General features: G+C 41.8%; 1 protein-coding gene and 1 long non-coding RNA gene across 13 annotated transcripts in view; both read right to left on the bottom strand.

Annotated features, from left to right (window-relative positions):
- Positions 1 to 24,780, bottom strand: part of znf276 (zinc finger protein 276) — a 94,049-nt gene that overhangs the window by 41,820 nt on the left and 27,449 nt on the right. For all 12 annotated transcript variants that reach the window (XR_015859202.1, XM_088379665.1, XM_088379666.1 and 9 more), the window contains one exon: positions 612 to 687. Coding sequence is in view for 11 of the 12 variants with exons in the window: in XM_088379665.1 (XP_088235791.1) it covers positions 612 to 687 (76 nt within the window). In the remaining variant the exon portion in view is untranslated. The remainder of the gene's footprint in view (positions 1 to 611; positions 688 to 24,780) is intronic.
- On the bottom strand, positions 14,666 to 24,779 carry LOC148395913 (uncharacterized). The gene is made up of 2 exons (XR_015859205.1): positions 23,190 to 24,779; positions 14,666 to 23,072 (listed from the first exon to the last, which is right to left on the bottom strand). It is a non-coding gene; the product is annotated as an uncharacterized LOC148395913 (long non-coding RNA).

Raw genomic sequence — 24,780 nt, 5'->3', positions numbered from 1 at the left:
GACAGCAGTCAAAGCACCAGCACAAAGAAGCATTAGAATTTTCTATGTGGCATTACGCGTCTTCTGGCGAAGGTCAATCCATACTCGTTGGTCGAGGGCATGCCGAGGTCTAATCCTGGTTTGGGCAGTCCAGTTTCTTCTAATCGGTGTCGTAACAAGGTGGATTTCGTCTGAGTGGGTTGTTAGCCGCTCAGACTGGATGTGGTTTATACTGTTTTGTGTGTGGTAGCAGCCAATTCATTTTGTTGAGTTTCTGACATTTGTTCTGGTGATTTCACTGCACATTCTCAATTTTTAGAGGCATAGAAATGGAAGAAATTCACGTCAATTCTAACTGTCAAAGTTTTTCTTGGGTTTGAATCACACATCTGAAAATTGATCATTTTCAGATTATTGATAGTTTAACGGCACAAGCTGTAAACACGGCTGTCCGACTTCCAATTGGTTTCGCGCTGCACAATGACATCTGTTCCATTCCATTCCACAGCAGCTGGTAAGATTGATCCACACGACATGTGGTTAAATGACGATGATAGTTTCCCTTTATGGATGTGAGCATCAGTGTAGAACTAGATTTCAGTCACAGAGCTGGACCTAGTTAGGGTTCTGACCTTTAAACCATCTGGAGCTCTATAGACAGCAGTGCAGCCCTGATACAGACACCTGTAGATGTTGGGCAGCTCCTCCCTGGAAACAGAAAACAAAACAGCTTTCAACCAAAGCGTACGTGACATCATTGGCCCAGGTTTGTCTTTTGACTCTGAAGACAGCAATGACAAGCTGTCGGTAAATTCGTGGGTGTCTCACAGCATACAAAAGCCAAAGACATCTTAGTGTTTACTGCAGAAAATGCAAAACATGCCCAGTAATTTTGTTGATCACACATTTTTATTTTTAAAAATTGTAAAGGTTCATACTTTCTTCAAGTTTACTATTTTAAACAGTTCTTTTAGCCAGACGGGGAAAGTTTTTACCTACTTTTTCTTTGTCTTCATGTTTTTGTGGTGCAAAAGTTAATTATTCATATTTACGATATACCCCATTGGCCTGAATATAAGACGGTGTTTTTTGCATTGAAATAAGACTGAAGAAGTGGGGGTCGTCTTACATTCGGGGTCTAGACATTATACCCATTCACAACGCGGGATGGCGCCAGATATCTTTAAAGCGAATGCTGAACTTAACTCCCCAGGCCAAAGCGAAACCGTCACGAAGAATAAAAATAAAAATAGCGGTAGCACAAAGAAGAAAAATAAAAAAATAGCAGTAAGAAAGAAAAGAGAAGAAAATAAGAGAAGAGATCACAGAAAATGGAGAAACGTAGCGACAATCTGGAGAAAAGTAGGTCGAAGATTGGCCAGGTTAACAGGCAGCTGAGTTATGATGCAAACTTCAAGATGATGGTCATAAATGAGGCAGAGTTTTCAAACAATTGCAAAGCGGCTGTGAAATATGGTCTCACAGAGTGTAATGTACGCAGATGGAGAGCTCAAATAGATCGCCTAAAAAATGCTCACAATCAGAGAAAAGCTTTCCGTGGTCCTCAGAGCGGCTGCTTTCAAGAGCTCGACAGGAGGGTGTGCGCATACGTGGACGAGAAAAGAAAGGACGGGATGCCAATCAGCAGAGGTGTCATTCTGCTCAAGGACGTGGAAATAGCCAAAGAACATACCCACCGCTGACTTCAAAGCAAGCCTCGGCTGGTGTAAAAGAATGATGCGGCGTAACGGACTAACACTGCGACGCAGAACAAGTCTAGCCCAGCGCCTGCCCTCTGACTTTGGAGAGAAAGATTCAGAAGCCTCCGGTACGTTTGCTCTGTGAGTGGATCCTCCATGCGTGGGATGCAGTTTCCCCAAAGAGCATCATCCACGGTTTTAAAAAATGTTGCATATCAAATGCCCTGGACAGCAGTCAGGAAGACATGCTATGGGAGGAGCCAGCGGAGCCACAGGATGGGAGTGAGGACAGTGACACTGAGCACAGCGAGGCAGAGGATGTTTGTGAGGAGCACTGTTCTGACATGACAGATCTCAGCTACTTTCAAGTTTAAACCCGTTTGTGTTATTTTATTGCAATGTTTTTCCTTATTCAGATTCGTTTCAAGACTGCAGTTACAGTTAGACTTCACTTTGATGGTTAATGCAGTTATTGCAATTTTGTTGTTTTATCACAGTAGATTGGTTTATTTACATTTCAAAAACCTGAAGCGAAGCCATTCATTTACAAATGTGATTGTACTTTAGTTTACACATTTAAATGTTCAGATCTTAGATGTGATAGATAGTTTTTGTATGATTTGAATGACGCAAAATAACATGCTTTTTCTCACGAATATATTGTTATAATCATTTGTTTCAGATGGACTGTAATTATTTTCTGTATAAAAATTAAATTTGGTGTTCAAAAAGTATTTTTTCAAACTTGATTCTTGAAAAAGAGGGGGTCGTCTTATAATCTGGGTCGTTTTATATTTGGGCCAATACGGTACTATGATTGAATGTATTCGAGGCAGGGGTACTTTTTATGAATTTTATGATTTTTTATGTTGAACACTAGATGTGTTATACAACTCAAGACAGAGCATCTTTATTTTAAAAAGACCAAAAGTACTGGAACACGTGATTGATGGGTGTTTCTAATTGGTTAGTTGGTCAGGCGTTGCCTTTTGCATTTACTGATTGGTCAAACATTAGATAGTGCTTCTTGTCTCTGGAGTTCACCTGTGAAAACTGCATCTGCTGTTAAGCAAACATGAAAACCGGAGAGGTATGGGAGAAAGTGAAACCATTTTGAAGCTGAGAGGGAAAACGATCAGAGCTAATGTACAAACATTGGGCATAGCCAATAAGACAATTTGGAATATCCTGAAAAAGACAGAAACTACTGGTGTACTCAGCAACCAACATTGAACATGTCAGTCAAGGGTATCAACAGTAATTGAAGATGGTAACATTGTAAAAGCTGTGAACAAAGACCCAGACAACAGTCAGCGACAACACCTCCACAGGGCTTAGGTGAAAGAAACACAAGCCACTGTTCGAAGACTTTGAGAGGATAATATATACAGGTCATACGACAAGATGCAAACCACTCATCAGCAAAAAGAAGATTGGACTTTTCAAATAAGTACATAGATGGGCCACAAAGGTTTTCGTACAAAGCTTTATGAACTAATCAGACCAAGGTTAACCTCTACCAAAGTGTGAAGAAAAGATCTGCTTATGATCCAAAACACACACGTTCATCTGAAGAATGGTGACGTATATGGCAATTTTGATCGACAAAGACACAGATGTCGGTACAAAAAAATGCATCATTGTGTACAGATTCATCTTACTGAGAGGAAGACCAGTGCACCAGTGGACACATGGAGGTCGAGGATGTACATACCCAATGCCCAAGCCCATACTTTGATTACAGTACTTGCCGATACAGAGTTGCATTGTCGAAAATACATAAAATATATCTACACAACTTAAATGTTATTTTTATTTTCCAATTCAACAAGCAGCAAATGTTACAGTTGAAAACCTTTTTAACAGTTGTTTAACAGTCAACATAAAATGGCTTACTTTTTTATTACTTTCAAATACGTCAAAAAGTATAAAAATATATTAAGAACACCTCTTTGACATAAATAACTTACATTTTTGGTTGAAGCTAACCAGCAAAAAAAATTATAAAAAAATTACATCAACTTAAGTTTGAGAACTGCATGACCTTGTTTGTTCAATATTTTCTGTTAGCTACTACAATGCCTACTTGGAAAATGTAAGTGGAAGGTTCTTTTTCAAAAAAAGCTGAATTTCTGCAGTATCCACAGATAATCTGTTTCGTTTTTCATCTACAATGTGTGACACTTTCGTTATCCACACTGCTAGAAGGTGCTGAAAGAAACGTTTGTGACATTTTGACCAAAGTAGGTTGACGCATTTTATTAACTGCCCACTACTGCAATGGATTTTCTTCTCGAGAAATTGTAGCTTCTCCCATGTAGGTCTCCAACTCAACTGCAGTAATATAAGCAATATGAGTAAAATTTACTTATTGCAATGTACTAATTGGCACTGTTACTATATTGGTGGAAAACATGCCATGATTATTGATTAATAATTAAATTAGAGTAAAAATGATTACAATACACAAAGTATCAAAACATATGACAATCGTTACCTCGGTTCAAGCAAATTTGAGATGCTGTACAGGGGATTTCTCTGTGCATCAGTAAATTGCCTCCTAACAGCTGCAGTCAAGGTCAACTTTATAGTTTTGATGTCATGGTCCTCTTCTGCCTCTCAGGTTAACACAGTGCTTCTCAATTATTTTCTGTGATGCCCCTCCCCAGGAGAAGAAAACATTTCGCGCCCCCGGCCCATGTTATTAACATTAAGGAAAAAAAAAAAACTAAATAAAAAAGAAAGATCAGCTTAAAATAAAGAATAACTTTATTAATAACATTTTTTAGTCTGTAACAGAACAGATTCAAAGTGCATCACTTTGCCTGAAATTAAAAAATAGATTATAATTATTCAAACTGTTAGGGTTTTCTGGTTAGTTTTATCCTATGATTATGTTGGAATGTAACCTGTAATAATTAAACTCGCTTGTCCTGTCTTAACAAAAGTAGTAGAACAAAGTGCTAAGATCTTTTGAACTGATTGACTAGCTGCAGAGGAAGCAACCAAAGTGTTTTGTTCACACAACATCGTGAAGGACCCCCTGCTGTGCTTTGATCAGTCAGGGGCTTCGACCATTTGTCTACTCTGACCCCCACTCTCAACCCCCACTCTGTTTCTCTTAATAAATATCCCCTCGCAGGAACAAGGGTTCAGACTTCATTCTGGAGTGAGTGAACTCTCCACCTGCAGGTGTCAAAAAGGACTTACTTGTCTCCGTGTGGTTCTTGCAAGATATTGTTTGAGTGAACAAATCTCTAACATTTTGGTGCCGAAACCCGGGACCCTCATACCCGCTATCTGGCTGACGAAGGAGGACGTGCTGCATTGTCGACAAGCCAGTGTCCATTAGGAGGACCTGGAGAAGAAAGTCCTGGGAAGAGAATTCTTCGCTGGGCCAGCATCTTAGGTCTGCCTTCGTCTGACAGAGGTGGATTGACGGGACCCGGCAGTGCAACGAACCAAGGGAACAAGTAAGTTAAAGGCCTTAAGTTGTGTGCACGAGAGATACGGCTTTGGTTTATCCGAGCTATGAGATACGGCTTTGGTTTGTCCGAGCTATGAGATACGGCTTTGGTTTGTCCGAGCTATGAGATACGGCTTTGGTTTGTCCGAGCTATGAGATACGGCTTTGGTGTATCCGAGCTATGAGATACGGCTTTGGTTTATCCGAGCTATGAGATACGGCTTTGGTTTGTCCGAGCTATGAGATACGGCTTTGGTTTGTCCGAGCCATGAGGCCTAAAAAAGCGCTGGCGTTTGTGTGATTGAGTGTGTGACTGGTAGGATAAATTGACTAAATAGCAGTTCTAGCATTGATCCACGGCAATAATACAGGCTAGTAATTTGTTGAAAGGTCAATTTAAACCTGCATTGAGGATCCTCAAAGACATAAAAGAAATAAATAAGTAATAATAATAATAATATTTTTGAGAAAAAGAAATTGTATAACCTAAAATTACTAGAATTAAGATGGGAAATAAGAACGGTAAATCTCTTGCTCTGCTCTTCTTTGAGATGAGAAGTTCATGGCAAGGAGATTTCTTAATTGTATGCAATACATGCTGAAGTGAAAGAATATGTATGGAATACAAGGAAATTAGAAAAGAGAGAGAATTGGATTGTGCTAAAATGTGGTTGAAAGCTTCACAAGAAAGAAGAGAACAAATCCAAAAGACAAAAGATGGAAAGTTGAAAAGTGATGAAGCCGCCATTCAATTGAGATTTGAAAAAGAATTCTGGGTACATAGTGGCATCCCATTCAATGATGCAGATGAGAGTGCTTATCAGCAACATCTTAAAATTCCGCTCCTCACTGGTTTCCCCCCTGACTTGGGCAGTTGGGTGAGAAAACACTTGGTGGAAGCGGACACTGCTTGGTTTACAAAAAACATGCAGTGGCCCAGAGACGCTGACAATGGGATTGAGAAAGGCAGAAGTTTTGATGTATTTCATCTAGATGATGATAATGATCTAAATGAAGATACAACAATCTTCAATACAACCAAAGTTCCCAAAGGGGCAGAGGAAGAGTTAGATACCAACAACGTCGCAAGCCACCATTCAAATCAAAACCCCCATCAGATTCAGACAACTGTTGGAACTGTGGGAGACGAGGACACTTTGCACGAGAGTGTCGTTCTGCAAAGCAATATCAATCAAAGGGTGCAGGAAGGGGCAGAGGTAAAGCCAAATTTTTAGCATGACAAGCTTCCTCCTCTTTGACCGCTTATGCTCATACAGAGAAAGAAAGAATAGATGCCCATATGACAGCAAAACATGTCATTGTCAGATTATTAGAATTCTTTTAGATTATTAGAAGTCTTGTCCATCCAAGAAGTATGACAATGCTGTTTGTATGCCCAAATTACAAATGACTAGAGCTCGATTTGTGTTACACTAAAGTTAAAATATGCAAATCAAGTGGTAAAGAAATGCAACTTGCTTCTAGAAGATAAATAAATAAAATTAGAATGTGCTGTCCTCGTGTGCATGGGAGGGACCAGCTCATGATCGACCACAGGAAATGGCCAGCCTGTGACGAATCATTGTTGTTGAGACCTACCTTCTGCACGCGAGAGCTGTGCATGTGTGTGCGTATGTGTTAAAGTTAGAGTCCCAAATTGATGAAGATTGGCTAAACTTTTAATATAAAGAAATTTGCTAGACTGTTGTCTATTCAATTTACACCGCAGAACAGAAACAATTTTGACAGATAAAAATGAGAGGAAAAGAGAGAAATCTGTTTGCGAGCAGAAACTAATCCACACTAGTGTATGTTAAGTGTCGAGCTCACATGAGAAATTTGATGAAGAGAAAAAAAAAAAAAAAAAACGACAGAACATGCTTTCAGGAATTGGAAGAAGCTAAATTGTGAATTTAAGATTTTGCAATGCTACATTTAATAGGAATAATTGATTGGTTGATTATACAAAATTCTAAATGCAAGCTAAATCTGAGAGATTGAGTTCTTCAAATTTAAACACAAAGAAAAAATTCAGATTAATTTGCCAGTTGTTTGTTTTAGTTAAGTTTTTTTTGGACTGGTGGATTGTTCTACCAGGAAACCTGAGTTGAAAATGATATATGAATGCTGTGTGGTGAGCTTGGATGAATTGGGACCAATGTGATAGTATGACTCCTTTTTGGAGACTGTGTGAGATGCATATGATGAGCATTGATGAATGATTGCCTGAATGAAAGGTTGAATGGTTGAAGTCGTTGGCGACTACTATAGAAAATTAGTAGAGCGACTTTAATGAAAGAGTGATTTTGAGCAGGTTGAATGTTAGAAAGAAACACGTAGCTTTTGGATTGATAATTAACTAGAAAAAAACTGGAGAACCAGTTTCACATGTAGAAGATGTGTGAACTGAGAAATTGAGAAGCGTTTTGGAAAGACAGTCAAATTAAATGATGATGGAATCGTATGTCGTTAAGACCGCATTCTCCCATAAAGTTTGTCAAGGTGTGAGGCATGGGCGTTGCCAAGCCTCAAAAGGAGGGAGTGAGTAGGACAGATAGAGGAAGATAGTAAGAATACAACACTTTATGACAATGAATTTTCGAATACATTTGGTGTTATACTGTGGTAAATTTTTTGTTCTGGTGTAGATAGGTTCGCAACACGAGAGATTTAGAGGTTCAAAAGAAAGACAGTTAAAAGAAAACATTTTTGATTTGGACAATTGCAGGCTAACAGGAACATGAGAACGATAAGAACTACGAGGTGGGATCCAATTTCATTGGGGAGATTGAGAATTCACAGCACCATACTCGAAGTCACATTTTTGAGCAAGCATGACAATAACATGTGAGAGGTCAAGACATACAGATCAGGGCTTGATGTGGAAAGCAGACCTCGATGAGTTGATTTTCAATAATGATACTGAAGACAACATACTGTCCGATTAAATTGGAACAATAGATAAAATGTAGCTCAAAAATAGGATGAGTTGCAGGATTTACGATATAAAAACGAGACCGCTGTTATTAGAAGAATTTGAAGTTTGGTAAACAAACGTTACCAGCAAATTGATGGAAGCAGCTACATTTGGAGATAGTCTTACAAGTTTGATGTCCCAGCCTGTCATTCTCAGTGTCAGGGTCCCTGAAACCCAATCCGAGACTTCACCTGCAGCCGTGAACAACTACAAAATGGTGCCTGGCTCTGAAGCACCTTTGCCCTTTGGCGAAGGACAAGAAAAGACTACTGTTGTGCTTGGAGAGGGGCAAGTACACTCCGGAGGACAGACAACATCCTCGGGGACGAGAAAAGACAGTGAAAAGCGGAGGAACTCACAATGATGAAAATTGACTCATTTGAACAATGGACTCATTCAAGAGTGATGGATGGGGTCGCTCTGAAGCAACAACAAAAGAACACCAACTTGAGAGGGTGAAGTGCAGCAAAAAGATATGGACTTGGAGCGTCCGACAACCAAATCGCACTCCTTGCTACGGGGTTACCAAATTTGGTGAAGCTTGGTTCAAAGTGGAAGGGAGATTCATTGTGCACTGAGTTTGACAGAACTGAGGAGATTTGATAAATAAATAAATAAAAATTTGAAAAATACGTAGGGCTACAGAGAAAAGCATTATAATCAGAGATTGAACGGATTTGGATAAAACAAATAGGCTAAAACGGTAGGAAACAAGAGCAAGATCTGATATTTTGGCTCATCAAGCTTAAGACGTAGAGGTCGAGTTATATAAATTTTAGAACAGGACATTTGGCAGTCAGGAGGGAGCTAGGTTGCTCAATGTACCTACTCAATACAATAGTAAGGTTTTTTGTACCACAGTGGAGGTTGGATGGTCAGAAAGTTAGGTACGTTCAATTTTTGACATTCACACAATCATGCATACGAGTCACACGGCGACAGTTAACAAGACAATGACTGCAATAGGGGCCACATACGACTGCACCGACAGGAAAAAGTAGAAGCGAGAGAGCAGAGTATGGGATTATATGCTCAAACGTCTGCTATACAGTTACCAATAGGAGATTCTATCAAAAGAAGCTACATGAGAGATGGATTAGAATCTTTTGTTTGTGTGTGTGTGTGTGTGTGTGTGTGTGTGTGTGTGTGTGTGTGTGTGTGTGTGTGTTCACACCCTGTGTGGGTGCGAGCGTGTGAGGAGAAAGAAGGCATGGGTAAGACAATCTCTTTTAAACCAGGAGGCAATAAATGGGAACGCCCCTGTCATAAATAGTTTTTGGTTAAAGGGAATCATTAGGAGGTGTTCAAACTCTTCCCGCAAACACTCCTATTTACCAGTTAAATGGGCACTACAATTGACTACGAGAGTTGCAAGCAACAGATAAAGAGCAGTCCTTGGCAGATTATATGATCAGGACGCTCAAACTGTGTCAAAGACAAATTTACTGCCGCTTGATCTTTCCTCCTCACAGGTCGACAACCCCATCAATCCAGGAGACTGGGTCTACATCGAAGTCATCAAAAGAAGGAACTGGGCCAGCCACGACAGGAGGGACCATTCCAAGTCTTGCTGACTACACATCCAAGGTTGCAGGACCCACAAATGCATTAACGACGACTGCTCTCCAGGAGGGAACTGGATGGGAGCTTTGGACATCGCCGCTGTGTGCCAGGATGAGAGAGCCGTTTTCAAGGTGTAAGGGCTCTCCAACCAACATGGCTACACCATCGAACGGAACATACTTCATACAGAATGGCTGGTGGCTTTGTGGTCACAAGGTTTATCCGATGCTGCCCGCCAACTGGACACGAGCGTGTGCGCCAGTGTGTGTGACGGAACACACCTACAGACTAGTCCATCATCAGCTGACGAAAACGCGAGCACATATACAACTTCTTAGACGTGACAGATGTGATAATGATAATGAGACGTGGATTGCGTAGATGCTGTTCTGTTGAGCATGTATTACGGAAACTTGTTGATTTGACCATCAAATATGCTTCGCAAGTAATGGATGCACTGATGTACTGTTTCTTTGTTTTTCTTTTCATTTTTTATTGATAGCATTCTGGTCGCCTAGGCCAAAGGGACCGTGTAAGAATTTTCCTGCTAATAACATCTGGCCAGCAGGTTTTTCGCTTACACAATAAGTTTGATCTGGGGTATTAAGGTAATGCCTCATCTTCACTGGAAGGTGTTGCTATCATTGTTTGTTGTTTGGGGTGGCATAATCATATGATAAATCAGGAGGGAGATGTTAGGGTTTTCTGGTTAGTTTTATCCTATGATTATGTTGGAATGTAACCTGTAATAATTAAACTCGCTTGTCCTGTCTTAACAAAAGTAGTAGAACAAAGTGCTAAGATCTTTTGAACTGATTGACTAGCTGCAGAGGAAGCAACCAAAGTGTTTTGTTCACACAACATCGTGAAGGACCCCCTGCTGTGCTTTGATCAGTCAGGGGCTTCGACCATTTGTCTACTCTGACCCCCACTCTCAACCCCCACTCTGTTTCTCTTAATAAATATCCCCTCGCAGGAACAAGGGTTCAGACTTCATTCTGGAGTGAGTGAACTCTCCACCTGCAGGTGTCAAAAAGGACTTACTTGTCTCCGTGTGGTTCTTGCAAGATATTGTTTGAGTGAACAAATCTCTAACACAAACTATAAACATTCTTGACCAACTGCCATTTTATGCTGAAAAAATACAATAAAATAATAATAAACATTTATAATATTAAATTAAATAACAGCAATAAATGATATTAAATACAAAGTAATCAGCAACATTAACTCAGGAGCACAATACATAAAACATTTTAACCTACAAAACAAAAAATGAATAAAACAATTTATGCAGTTTTTTTAATCAAAATGAGGCAACATGAGGCTGCAGGTAGTATCAGCTCTTCTGCAATGGTGTGTGTTTTTTTTTGCACTGAGCAATTTGGTACACTGCTTTATATGATGCATAGAGTGCTTGCTGATTGACTGAAGTTGCATTCACAAAGTGGGATGATTGTTCACAATTTTCTGCGTGTTTTCGCTGAAAAACCCTTTGGCATCTTATCAGCTTGATTGGGGTGCAATGACTTTATAAGTGCCGCCTTAATTTATTTGGCTTTATACTGTCACTGCCAACATTGTAAGGCACAGTAAACACACCGGTCTTTCCTCGTCTACCATCGTAGTCACACTAAAGCCGAGCGCTACGTACGTTTTGTCATATTTCCTTGTCTTAGCTTTCATGTAACTCTCAATTCGCTTATCTCTGTCTCTCTCCGCCGTTCTTTTCAACCCTGTTCAATATTTTTCCATGGTGTCCCACTGCACTTTTTATTGCCTGCTCTGTGCTGTGTGTGCATATGTTGCGTGCGCTCTACACTGTAGAGTGAATACTCTTCCAGTGATACCGCCACTCCCACCTACTGCAGTGGATGTCTAATTACCCTTTATAGTACAGCCAAAAGAAAAGCATGTTCCCTGGTGTCACACGCGCCCCCCTTGGTATCGCACCGCGCCCCCTGGAGGACAGTTGTGGCAGAAATGATATCTGAGGCCAATGAATTGTGGGAGCTAACTTTTCTGGTCAGTTCCTCAAATGGGGCGAGAACAGCAATAGTCTTCTTCACGAGAGCCCACTGGTAAGCTGTGAAGTTGTCTGGTAGGTCAAACTCAGCACCGTAAATCCCTAAAACCCTCCTCTGCTCATACAAAGATTGAAACATGACGAACGTACTTTTACATCTCGTTTGTACATCCTGCTGTAGCCGTTTCAGGGGTTGGTTCAGCTGCATCTGTATCGTATTTTTCGGACTAAAAGTCGCTCCGGAATATAGGTCGCATTAGCCATGAAATGCACAATAACGTGAAAAAAAAACATATATAAGTTGCTCCGGAGTACAAGTCGCATTTTGGGGGAAATATATTCGACAAAATCCAACACCAAGAACAGACATGAACGAGCAACAACAGGCTAAACGATAGGTATGCTAACGTGACATAAACACAAACGAAGAGCTGAGAACGGGCCTGACGTAACATTCAGAGTTATTCAAATAACTTACATAAATAACACATTTATAAAACCTTCTGTGTCACTCCAATTCATTAAATCCATCGATTGTCCTTTATGGAAACGATGCCGCGTATGCGCCGCGTCGCTGACGTCTAAATATTCTAAATATTCCACAGACCCATATAAGGATATATAAAGTATATATCAAATAACTATCATATAAACAACATTATCAAACATTCGGTGTCACTCCAAATCATTAAATCCATCGATCAAATTCCTCGTCCTTTGTCAACAACGCCGCGCGTGCGCCCTGACGTCAACCTCGTCGTTATTCCACAGCTCTAGTATATAACTATATTGTAGCGTGAACAAAGTACAAGGAAAGACGTGGGTTTGGTAAACGTCTCTTTATTTAACAAAACAAGAGTCCAACGAGCCAACAAGTACTGAACTGTAACGGTAAAAACATGTACAAGTTGCTATACGAAATATTGTATATCAAATAACTATAACATAAACAGTTCATCACTACATGGCCCCAAGCACCGGCGTCGACTTCCAGGTGTGTGGCGGCGTGGACTTCCATCCCCGGAGGTGGCGCTTCCAGCCACGGAGGTGGAAGAGAGCTCCATAGAATAGGACCGGGCGTGCGTAAAAGCCATGTCCGAGCCCCATCCACCGTCCCCGGACAGCCACCCGGCAAAGCGCCGGCCCCCGACTTCCATCCACGAAGTTGAAAGAGAGCTCCGTAGAGTAGGACCGGGCGTGCGTAGAAGCCATGTCCGAGCCTCATCCACCGTCCCTGGACAGCCACTCGGCCGAGCGCCGGCCCCCGACTTCAATCCACGGAGGTGAAAGAGAGCTCCGTAGAGTAGGACCAGGCGTGCATAAAAGCCATAATAGTTTTTCAAACCTTCTGTGTCACTCCAAATCATTAAATCCTTCAAACTCTTCATCCTCCATGTCACTTACAAACAAAGCCGCTAATGATGCCGGGAGTAGTGGGGCCCTTCGTCATCCTGTGATCGAATCTTTGTCCTTTATGTAAACAACCGCCGCGCCACTGACGTCACTTGAAATTCAAATTACAGTAATCCCTTGCTACATTGCGGTTCGTTTATCGCAGTTTAACTTTTTATTTTTTTGAATTTTGAAAATTTGTGAAAAAATTCACATAAGTCGCTCCTTAGTATAAGTCCCCCCCCCACCAAAACTATGAAAAAAAACGCGACTTATAGTCCAAAAATTACGGTATTTCTTCGAAGCGGAAATAGGCTAACGCAGCGTGTTTAAAGTGCCCAATGTTTCTTTGTGCAACTGCGTCAGCATCAGCCACGCTTCTTTGTGCCAAAACACCTTCATGCACAACGAGTTGCAATGTGTGTGCAACACACGGGAGGCTTGGGAGGGCTCTGTCAGTCATTGCCATAATCATATTTACGCGTAACACAACATGAACTGCAGTTTTGGGTATTGCCCACACTTGCAGCATATCGTCAAATACAGTCAATATAGCCTGACTTGTGTGAGAGCCGCGCAGCTGTCTTGCACGTAGAACGTTCGTGGGGTGAAATTATTGTCAATCCACTGTGCTGTCAAACTGATCAGCGACACAGGGCTAACACTAGATGTCCATATATCCGTAGTGAAGCTAAGGGCAGAAACTCCTTGAAGCAAGTCAGTAATGTGCCTTTTTACATTCTCATGCACCTTTGGTAAAACACGGTCTGTAATGTGGCTAGGTATTTCATACCGTGGCTCAAGTTCACTCAAAAGACGCCTAAAGCCCACATCATCCACACATGACTGGTTGATCGTCAAGAGCGATATACTCTGCAATCAAACTAGTGAATTTTATTGCTCGTGGATTGTCCGAAGACATCTCACTTCTGCAAAGTCTCTTGTAAAGTTGGTTGCTTTCTTTGCGCTCCTCTGCTGGCAAATGCTTTATACTCTCTGTCGTGGTGAGTTTTCAAATGTTTTATCAAGTTGCTGGTATTATACGCATTTCTTGTGGACCCACTTCGAGACAGTTTTGCCTTGCAAATATTACAGTCCGCTTTGCTTTTGTCACTCTCATTTATTTTGAAATGCTTCCACACAGCTGACATTACTCCTTCACTCGCTCGAGTTGTGTGCTAGCTGTAGATGTACGCAGGAGGTGCTGCCGTAAAACTAATGTGGTATCGGTTACTGGTATCTGCTCCTGTGTCATGAGTACAAGTACAAACCTGTACAAACCTGATACCCCAAACCAATATTGGTATTGGTGCATCCCTAATTTGTATTATCTTTTTTGTTTTTCAAATTAATTTTAGGAATGTCTTCTGCCTCGAAGAAAACATTTGCTGCTTTTCGTCACCAGTGAAAGTAATTGCACTGGATGCTGATGATACTGCTCCTAATTTGGCCAGCAAAGGATGGGTTATAGTACTTTGGCAACAAAAGGCAAGTGAACACATTCTGCCCTTCCACTGTATGCCTCTTAGGTAAGACTATGAGATAATGCTCTCTCTTAAAGATTCAAGATTCAAGAAGTTTATTGGCCATGTTAGAGCATGCCAAACAAGGAATTTGACTCCGGTAGACCTCAGCCTCTGTTCAACATTTAGGTGACTAACAACATTCAGGACATGTGTGAAAATTGACAATTATTCTCAAACATCCCTTGATATTAAACTCCCAGGAGGGCAAGGAAAAACTCAAAAGTCCTACTAGGGGAAATGAGAAACCTTGAGAAGAGACCACAGTTGGGAGGATCCCTCTTCCAGTATGACCAGGCTGCAATGGATGCAGAGAGGACACATGGTACACGTAATATATACCAGGGGTGTCAAACATACGGCCTGCGGGCCGGAACCAGCCCGCAAGGGGGTTCGATCAGGCCCGCGTTCGATTAGGCCCGCAGGATAATTTAAAAGTGAAAAAATGCATAAAAGACACGGAATTAATATTTTTAATAATATGCAATTCATGGATTATCCGCTATGGGGCACACTGTTTTTGATCAGAGTAGAAGACAACATTGTTTTGATCAGAGAAGACAGACACAACAGAGCAGACGGTAGCAATGCACCAATTGCTGCTTGTTACGACGTTGTTTCTACCCTGGTCTCTACCCCTCCCCTACATCCTCATTAACCAAAATGTCATTATCCAAACGGAGAAAAGTAGATACGGAGTGTAGAATTTTCAATGAAAAATGGACCACGTCCTATTTACTTATAGAAATGCACGGGAAACCTTTGTGCTTGGTGTGTTTGCAACAAGTTTCAGTATTGAAGGAATATAATATTCAACGCCACTACGAAACACACAGCGAAAAATATGACGGCTTGCAAGGGTAAGTGAGAAGAGATAAGATCAACGAATTGCAGGCGGGTCTGAGGAAACAGCAGTCAACTTTCATCCAGAGCCGACAAGTCAGTGAAGCAGCGGTAAAAGCCAGCAAACTAATTGCCAGCGAAATAGCATTTGCATCAAAGCCGTATTCGGATGGTAACTTTGTTAAACGATGAATGATGAAGGCGGCTGAACTTGTATGTCCCGAGAAACGACAAGCTTTTGCTAATATTAGCCTGACGAGGTATACTATAGCAGAGAAGATTTCGGACCTATCAGCAGATTTAGAGAGCCAATTGAAACAGAGTCAAGACATTTGTTGCATTTTCCGTTGCAATTGACGAGAGCACTGACATCACAGGCGTGGCACAACTGGCCTTATTTAATCGTGGAGTTGATGAGACATTGACTGTTACTGAAGAGTTTTTTGAGTTGGTGCCAATGATGGACACCAAAACAACCGAAGACATTTTAGACATTTATGTAAGCAAATCTGAGGTGTTTCATGAAATGTTTTGTAAAACGAATGTTCATTAAATGTCAACATTTTCCTAATGTTCCTGTGCTTCTTTACACTAAAAAAAAGGAAAGACATGATATTTTGGTTATTTATAGCAGACTATGGTATAATTTTAACAGTCCGGCCCACTTGACATCTACCGAGGCCGCATGTGGCCCACAATGTGAAATGAGTTTGACACCCCTGATAGAGAAAATTCAAAGATAAAGCCTCGAGAGCAGGATGTTATTGCACAGTAATGACTCTGAGACTCTATGAGTGGTGTGACTTCATCCGAGCGACAGCCTGGGGGAAGAAGCTGTTTCTGCTGGTTTTGGCGTACAGCACTCTGTAACGCCGTCCGGAGGGGAGTAGTTCGAACAGACTGTGACCTGGGTGAGAAGGGTCTGTAGAGATGTTACTTACATGTTTCCTGGTCCTTGACAGGTACAAGTCTTGGATAGATGGGAGGTTGGTCCCGATTATCTTTTCTGCAGTCCTGATTGTCCGTTGCAGTCTGTGCTTGTCTTGCTTGGTGGCCGATCCAAACCAGACAGTAATGGAGGTGCAGAGGATAGACTGGATGATGGCAGTATAGAAGGTCTTCAGCAGCTCCTGTGCCAAGTTGAACTTCCTGAGCTGTCTCAGAAAGTACAGCCTCTGCTGGGCCTTCTTCCGGGCAGCGTCTATGTGGCCGGTCCATTTCAGGTCCCGAGAAACTGTTGATCCCAGGAACTTGAAGGTGTCAGTGGAGGGAATAGCATGAGTGAGGATAGTGAGAGGTGGAAGTGGTGAAGGGTCTCTCCTGAAGTTCACTGTCATCTCCACGGTCTTGAGCGGGTTCAGCTCCAGGTGGTTTTGGCTGCACCAATGGACCATCCGCTTCACTTTCTGTCCCGGATCAGTCCGATGGGAGTGGTGTCGTCCGCATACTTCAGGAGCTTCACAGAAGAGTCGCCTGAGGAGCAATCATTGGTGTAGAGAGAGAAGAGCAGTGGGGAGAGGACGCACCCCTGGGGGGGCACCAGTGTTGGTGGTCCTGGTGTCTGATGTGATGGTCCCCAGCCTCATATGCTGTCTCCTGTTGGTCAGGAAGGTGTTGCAGGATGTAGAGCAGTCCCATGTTGACCGCATCATCCACCAACCTGTTTGCCCGGTAGACAAACTGCAGGGGGTTGAGCAGGGGGCCCGTAATGTCCTTCAGGTGGTTCGACACCAACCTCTCAAAGGATTTCATGACCACAGATGTCAGGACGACAGGTCTGTAATCATTCAAACCTGTGATGGCAGGCTTCTTGACCACCAGTACAATGGTGGAGCTCTTGAAGCACGAGGGAACCTCACAGAGCTCCAGGGAACGGTTGAAGATCCGTGCAAAGTCGAGATGTATTCCCATTTATCATCTGACTGTTTTCAGATTTAAATTAGCTACATTGAGGGACAATCTAATGATGAGCAATTGTATAACCGTTTAGATTTCATTTAATTTAAAAGTCAATGAGAGAGCTCATTGTCATTGGTGCTGTTTTGGGCATAAATGTGCTGAAGCCTAGTGGGGTTAAGAGGACAAGGTGGCTACACCACATGTTTTAAGGGTCTTAGAGAGATTTCTTAAACCAGGTCAGTTTACTGTCCGTCCGTCCATCCATCCATCCATCCATCCATCCATCCATCCATCCATCCATCCATGAATCCCTCCCTCCCTCTACCGCTTATCCAGGGTTGGGTTGCGGGGGCAGCAGGTTTAACAGGGAAGCCCAGACCTCCCTCTCCCCAGCCACTTTGTCCAGTTCATCCCGGGGGACCCCAAGGCATTCCCAGGCCAGCTGAGAGACAGTCTCTCCAGCACACCCATGGTCTAATTTTGAGGTGCTGATTTTCATCTCGACCGTTTCACATTCGGCTGTGAACCGCTCCAATGAGAGCAGGAGATCACGGCTTGAAGAAGCCAAAAGCACCACACCATCTACAAAAAGCAGAGATGCAATGCTAAGGTCACTGTTGAAGTAATTGTATATAAGTTATCCCATATTTACTCAATATTATTGTGTGTTGTACTAGATAGCTTGGCAAGAAAAGAAACTTAGCAAAAGAAAGTCTAGTTGCATTGTTCCACAGGAAAACAGCACTCAGCAGCTTCGAAATGACTCACTAACCACAGCCGAGAAGGTGTCAGTCAGCTGAGGAGGTGTCCACCAGCGGAGGAGGAACAAAACAGCAACCGGACCCTGACTGTCGGGGTCACAGACGGGGTGACAGAAAGGACACGCCTCGTGTCTGCTTGAACAACAATCCATTTATTGCAATGTTCGCTGAACAGTGTTGCTACTGCTGCAATTTCCCCAACCCTTTAGTGTAGCAACACCTATGTAACCTTGGCATCCTAACAGAATAAAAAGAGAGGAGGTGAAACAGGGAACTTCAGAACTGGTAGAGAATGTCACTGAGCTCTCTGTCGTTCTCCTTGCAGGTAAAGCAATTACTGGTTGTCTTCTCTTCTCTGTTTCAGTGTTTAAATAAATATCTGATGGTGCTTAGACCTGACAGTAACCAAAGCGGTAACCCTCAATCCCTCGGCTGCGCTTAGAAAAAGTTAGGAACAAAATCGGTGACAAAGGGCAGCCTTGGCGTAGTCCAACCCTCACTGGAAACAAATCCGATTTACTGCCGGAAATGCAGACCAAACTCTGACAATGGTGGTACAGGGACCGACCCGCCCTGAGGGTTCAGTACTGCCGAAGCACCGCCCGCAGAACTCTCCGAGGGACAAGGTCGACCGCCTCCTCTAGGTCCACAAAACGTGGACTGATTGAGCAAACTCCCATGCACCCTCAAGGATCCTGGCAAGGGTATAGAGCTTTTCCATTGTTCCACGGCCAGGACGAAAACCACACTGCACCTCCTGAATCCGAGATTCGACCTCCCGATGAACCCTGCTCTCCACCAGCACCCCTGAATAGGGTGGCTGAGGAGTGTGATTCCTCTGTAGTAACAAACCATCCGGTACCCCCTCCTTAAAAAGAACCACCCCTGTCTGCCAATCCAGAGGCACTGTCCCCGATGTCCACGCAATGCTGTAGAAGTGTGTCAGCCAGTAGAGCCCCACACCCAGAACCTTTAAGAGCTCCGGGCAGATCTCATCCACCCCCAGGCCTTGCCACCGAGGAGCTTATTAACTACCACGGTGACTTCAACCCCAGAGATGGGAGAGCCCACCTCAGAGTCACCAGGCTCTGCTTCCAATATGGTAGGTGTGTCAGTGGAATTCTCCCCACCGAACCACGACGTCCCGAGTTGGTCAGCGGCACCCCGTTTCCACTTTGTTAATGGTGCACTTCTTCCAAAGACTCCAAAAAGGGTGGGTACTCTGAACTGCTGTTTGGTGCATATGTAGACACAAACAACAGTCAGGACCCGTCCCCCCCACCCTGAGATGGAGGGAGGCTACCCTGTCGTTCCCTGGGGTGAACCCAAATGTATAAGCGCCCAGCTGCGGGGCTATAAGTATGCCCACACCTGCTTGGTACCTTTTACCGTGGGCAAATCCAGATTAGAAGAGAGTCCAAGTCTCAAGAAGACTGGTAACCAGAACCCAAGATGTGTGTGTGTCTAGTTCGAGCTCCTTTCCCTCCAGAGAGGTGACATTCCACGTCCCTAGAGCCAGCTTCTGTAGCGAGGGATCGGACCGCCTCGGTCCCCTCCTCAGGCCAAGCTACAAAGGCTTGTGCATTCTTTCAGAATATTATTTTAATTGGAGCCACTTATCATTTTATTCACCTATTTTGTTAATTCTGTATGATACATATTAAGAAATCACTTTTGTGGCCTTTAACTATTTGTTTGTTGATGTTTGGTGGCATACATATTTTTAGCCTCCTGCTTCAGAGGAATGACATCCCACTGGATATGTAAATTTGAATAAGCAGCAAGAAGAGTGTGAAATCACGCTACAAGTTTCAGGTATATGTTTGGTTCATAGAACAGTCCAATTTGTACATATATGTATTTCTAATATCTATGATGCAACATACAGACAATAATACTCAAACAACAAGCAGGAGCTGACAGAAGATGATAATGCCAGGCACTAAACTTGATAAAAGGAAGGAACAATCAAATGTACTGTGAAACATCTGAAAGCAAGATGAATTTCCCCCCTTGACACGTGTATCATAAACATATGTAGATGATAAATATAATTTATTAAATTGATTTAGTTTTACAATAACAGAATTTTTGAGTCTAACACAACTAAGGCTGTCAAATTCTTCAACATTTTCAAATATGATAGCTTGCCAGACAACCAGGAGGACACAGTACGGTATTTTTCAGACTAAAAGTCGCTCCGGAATATACGTCGCATTAGCCATAAAATGCACAATAGCGTGAAAAAAATATATATAAGTCGCTCCGGAATATAAGTCACATTTTAGGGGAAATTTATTCGACAAAATCCAACACCAAGAACAGACATGAACGCAACAACAAGCTAAACGATAGGTGTGCTAACGTGACATAAACATCAACGAAGAGCTGAGAACGGGCCTGACGTAACATTGACAGTTACCCAAATAACTATAACATAAATAACACCTTTATCAAACCATCTGTGTCACTCCAAATCATTAAATCTATCGATCGTCCTTTATGTCAACAATGCCGCATGCGCACCGCGCCGCTGACTGCGGTTGCACTTAAAATTATTCCACAGGCCCATATAACGATATATAAATTACATATCAAATAACTATTATATAAGCAATAATATTATCAAACCATCTGTGTCACTCCAAATCATTAAATCCATCGATCATCCTTTATGTCAACAATGCCGGGTGCGCGCCTCTAACGGTCGTTGCACTTCAAATTATTCCACAGCCCCATATAATTATAAACAACAATTTTAGCAAACAATCTCTGTCACGCCAAGTCATTAAATCCCGTGATCGAATCCTTTGTCCTTTATGTAAAACACCGCCGCTTATGCACCGCGCCGCAGTTGCAGTTCAGATTACAGTAATCCCTTGCTACATCGCGGTCGTTTATCGCGGTTTCACTACATTACGGATTTTTGAATTTTGAAAATGTGTGAATTATTTCACATATAAGTCGCTCCTGAGTATAAGTCGCCCCCCCACCCAAACTATGAAAAAAAACGCGATTTATAGTCCAAAAAATACGGTAGAAATGAGAAGTGTAGTGAAATTTTGGAGAATTTGGTGTGAATTTCAAAATTGAAAATTTTGAATTTTCGGTAAGTGGGAAGTTTTGGAATAGGTAAGCAAAAGATGAACAGTTGAATGGGTGAAAAAAAGTCGAAATTAGAAGGGAAAAACGAAATTTTGGAGAATTTGGCGTGAATTTCAAAATTGAAAATTTGGAATATTTGGTAAGTGGGATGTTGTGGGATAGGTAGGCAAAAGTTTACAATTGGAATGGGTTGAATCGGTTGAAAAATGTAGAAATTTTGTGAAATTTTGCGGAAATGTTAAACGTGAAAACGTGAAAGTTTTGAATTTGGCAATTTTGGGAATGTCGAAATATTCCCGAACGTGATTTGAATGTGCTGAATGATGTGAATTTCAAACTGGAACGAAATTTGTCTTAAATTTGCAAATTTTGCAAAAACAGAAAATCCTCGGAATGAGAAAAATGGAAGCGCTCATCTCGTGAATATTTGGAATACGTCAAAAGTGGAATGGAGTGAATCGGTTGAATTATGTGGAAGTAGTAGCAGGACAAAAAAGTGAGGAGAATGAAATAGAAGAAGAAGAAGAAGAAGAAAGTAAATGGTGTAGAATAACATAACCATCGCCTTCACACTAATAAAGTACATTTAATAAAGTAAATAAATATTAGCTTTTATGCTATCTAACCCACAGTGCTTGAATGCATCATTTACTTCTTTTTGTCTGTCTCACACAGAACATCCAGCAGCTTCACATTATGCTGGTCCTCCCTGTCTTAGCTATGATTTGTGAAACAGGGTTCTTAGCACAGAAGAGGATCAAATCAGACATTAGATGGCCATCTGAAGAGTGTGGGATAGTGAAGGAATGGGGTCGAAATACAAAATGTCCTGCCTAGCTACAAAAACGGATATGCTCAAACCTTATTGAATAAAGTACATAAGCAGACAAGTAGATTCACATATTGAATCAATAAAAGAAACATTTTAAGCATATCATTATACCTGCACACCAAATCAATAAAGAAGACATAACTAGACATTTTTATATATGGTAATGACAGGTTTTTATAACTTCATGATCTGATATGTATTTCTGTGCACTTTGAAATAACAAATGTTTGTTGATATATTGCCTAAATAGCAGAACGACCCTTAAGGAACTATTTAATGCATGCTTGGTGTTATTCTAAATCACGAACACTGCTCAAGGTGTATAAGAATGTTCTGTACTTGATTATATCTTATGTTTTTATTAATGCTTGATGTGACGTCGTATTTGCTAGAATGCTAGACGCCAGCCTTGGATTACTCCTGAAGGTTCTGGACAGAAGGAAAATGTTTTGACTAATAATAAAAAAATATGGTTCAAAGCATGATTAAATTATGAATGTGACAAAGTATCGTATTTTTCGGACTAAAAGTCGCTCCGGAATATACGTCGCATCAGCCATGAAATGCACAAAGTGAAAAAAAACATCCGGAGTACAAGTCGCATTCTGGGGGAAATTTATTCGACAAAATCCAACACCAAGAACAGACATGAACGAGCAACAACAGGCTAAACGATACGGTATGCTAATGTGACATAAACACAAGCGAGAAGCTGAGAATGGGCCTGATGTAAAAATAAAAGTCATTCAAATAACTACAACATAAATAACACCTTTATCAAACCATCTGTGTCAGTCCAAATCATTAAAGCCATCAATCGAGTTGGTCCTCCTTTATGTAAACAAGTCTGACGTCAGCGGCACATTACAGTTCAAAATTTTCTACAGGCCCATATAACAATCTATAAACTTTGTATGAAATAACAATAATATAAACAACAATTTTATCGAACCATCCGTTTCACTCCAAATCAATAAATCCATCAGAATCTTCGTCTTCCGTGTCACTTGGAGAAAGAGAAAAAAAAAAAAAAAAGCTGTTGACGCCGGAAAGGCTACGTGCGCTGTTGACATCAGACTAGATATATTAAATAAATGTAATATAAACAACAATTTTAACAAACCATCCGTGTCACTCCAGCTGTCGATTCCGGACCTACGTGCGCGCTGACGTCAGCCTCGTTGTCAGTTGGCGGCTCCAATTATTCCACAGATCTATGTATATAACTACATGGGTTTGATAACCGGCTCTTTATTTCACAAATCAAGAGCTCAAGCGCCCTGGATCGCTCTCCACCCCCCGCTGCCTTCACGGCCTCCCTAGAAAATCGGAAACTACTGAAGTCTAACAACATACACGTTGCTACTCTAAATAAACTATATATCAAATAACTATAACATAAATAACAATAACATAAATAACAAGTTTATCGAATAATCGGTGTCACTCCAAATCATTAAATCTCCTGACTTCGGAAGTCATGAATTGAACTCATTGTCAGTGAGGCTCCATTTATTCCACAGCTATAGTGCGCCCTCATGCGGTTTAAAGTGAAAATAACATGTGAAGTGATCAACTATACTAGTAAGTGAGTAGTGTTAATGATCAAGTAAAAATTTGTGAAAAAGGTCACATATAAGTCGCTCCTGAGTATAAGTCGCCCCCCCCACCCAAAGCAGGAAGAAAAACGCGACTAATAGTACAAAAAATACGGTAAGCAAGTACATGGAGTGTCAAAAGAACAAACAAACAAATGCATGGTAAGTGAGGAGTAAGAAAATTGCATAGTCAGGGAACATTAACGAATTGATGATGTCACACCCAAAACTTCACATAAGTCTTTACAAAATGACAAAATTGGAAGGATGATGAATGGACGAGGTGCGACAGTGGGTAAAGTGGGTGTATGTGCAAGAATGGAGGAGAATGTTTACAGGAAGGACACTTGGAGCCAAAACCGGTAGAGGTGCCAGAGGAAGAGCGGCAGGAGGAAAACCAAGAACCCGGCCAAAGGTGATCGCCAAGACGGGAAGGAAAACAACACCCCCCCCACACACATCGAATCGCCCATAATCAGCACCCAACCCCACGGAACCAGCTCTCACCGAACTAGCACCCACTCCCAACTCTCCTGCGAACTTCCCCCGCCCCCATAGACTCATCACCCATCAAACTCAGCCCACACCAGCATGTGCAACTGAATATAAGCTAACCAAAGAACCTTGAATGCTGCCTTTTCTGAATGAAGACTTTCTGCTCTTGACCATTGTCGCACGAAAGGCCCAGCACTGTATTCTATCTTTCCTGAAAACAGAGCTTTCTTAACAAAAATTGTAACCTGTGTAAGTCTAATTTTGTTTCGGTGTCTTAGTATTTTCCTAAAACTGAAAGAGAAAATGAACATGCAGTGAGTAAATTGGATAACAGGTGATTGGCTCTGGCTTTTGTCATGAGGTGCGAATAGTGCGCTTCCCAAATTGTGGACCAAATCCAACAATAGTAATGGAGGTTCGTCCATAAGACCTATTAGAATTTCACTTTCAACTCCTTAAAACAAGTGTGTGTGTGTGTGTGTGTGTGTGTGTGTGTGTGTGTGTGTGTGTGTGCGTGTGTGTGTGTGTGTGTGTGCGTGCGTGCGTGCGTGTGTGTGTGCGCGCGCACCCGTGCATGCGTGCATGTGTGTGTATTTAAGAAATCGTAAGACATGCAATGCG

The sequence above is a fragment of the Syngnathus floridae genome, chromosome 6, assembly GCF_059516105.1.
Source record: "Syngnathus floridae isolate MCC-2025c chromosome 6, RoL_Sflo_1.0, whole genome shotgun sequence".
In the NCBI taxonomy this organism is placed as follows: Eukaryota; Metazoa; Chordata; class Actinopteri; order Syngnathiformes; family Syngnathidae; genus Syngnathus; species Syngnathus floridae.
The sequence above is the reverse complement of the archived record's forward strand: the minus strand, read 5'-3'. Positions and strand labels throughout refer to the sequence as shown.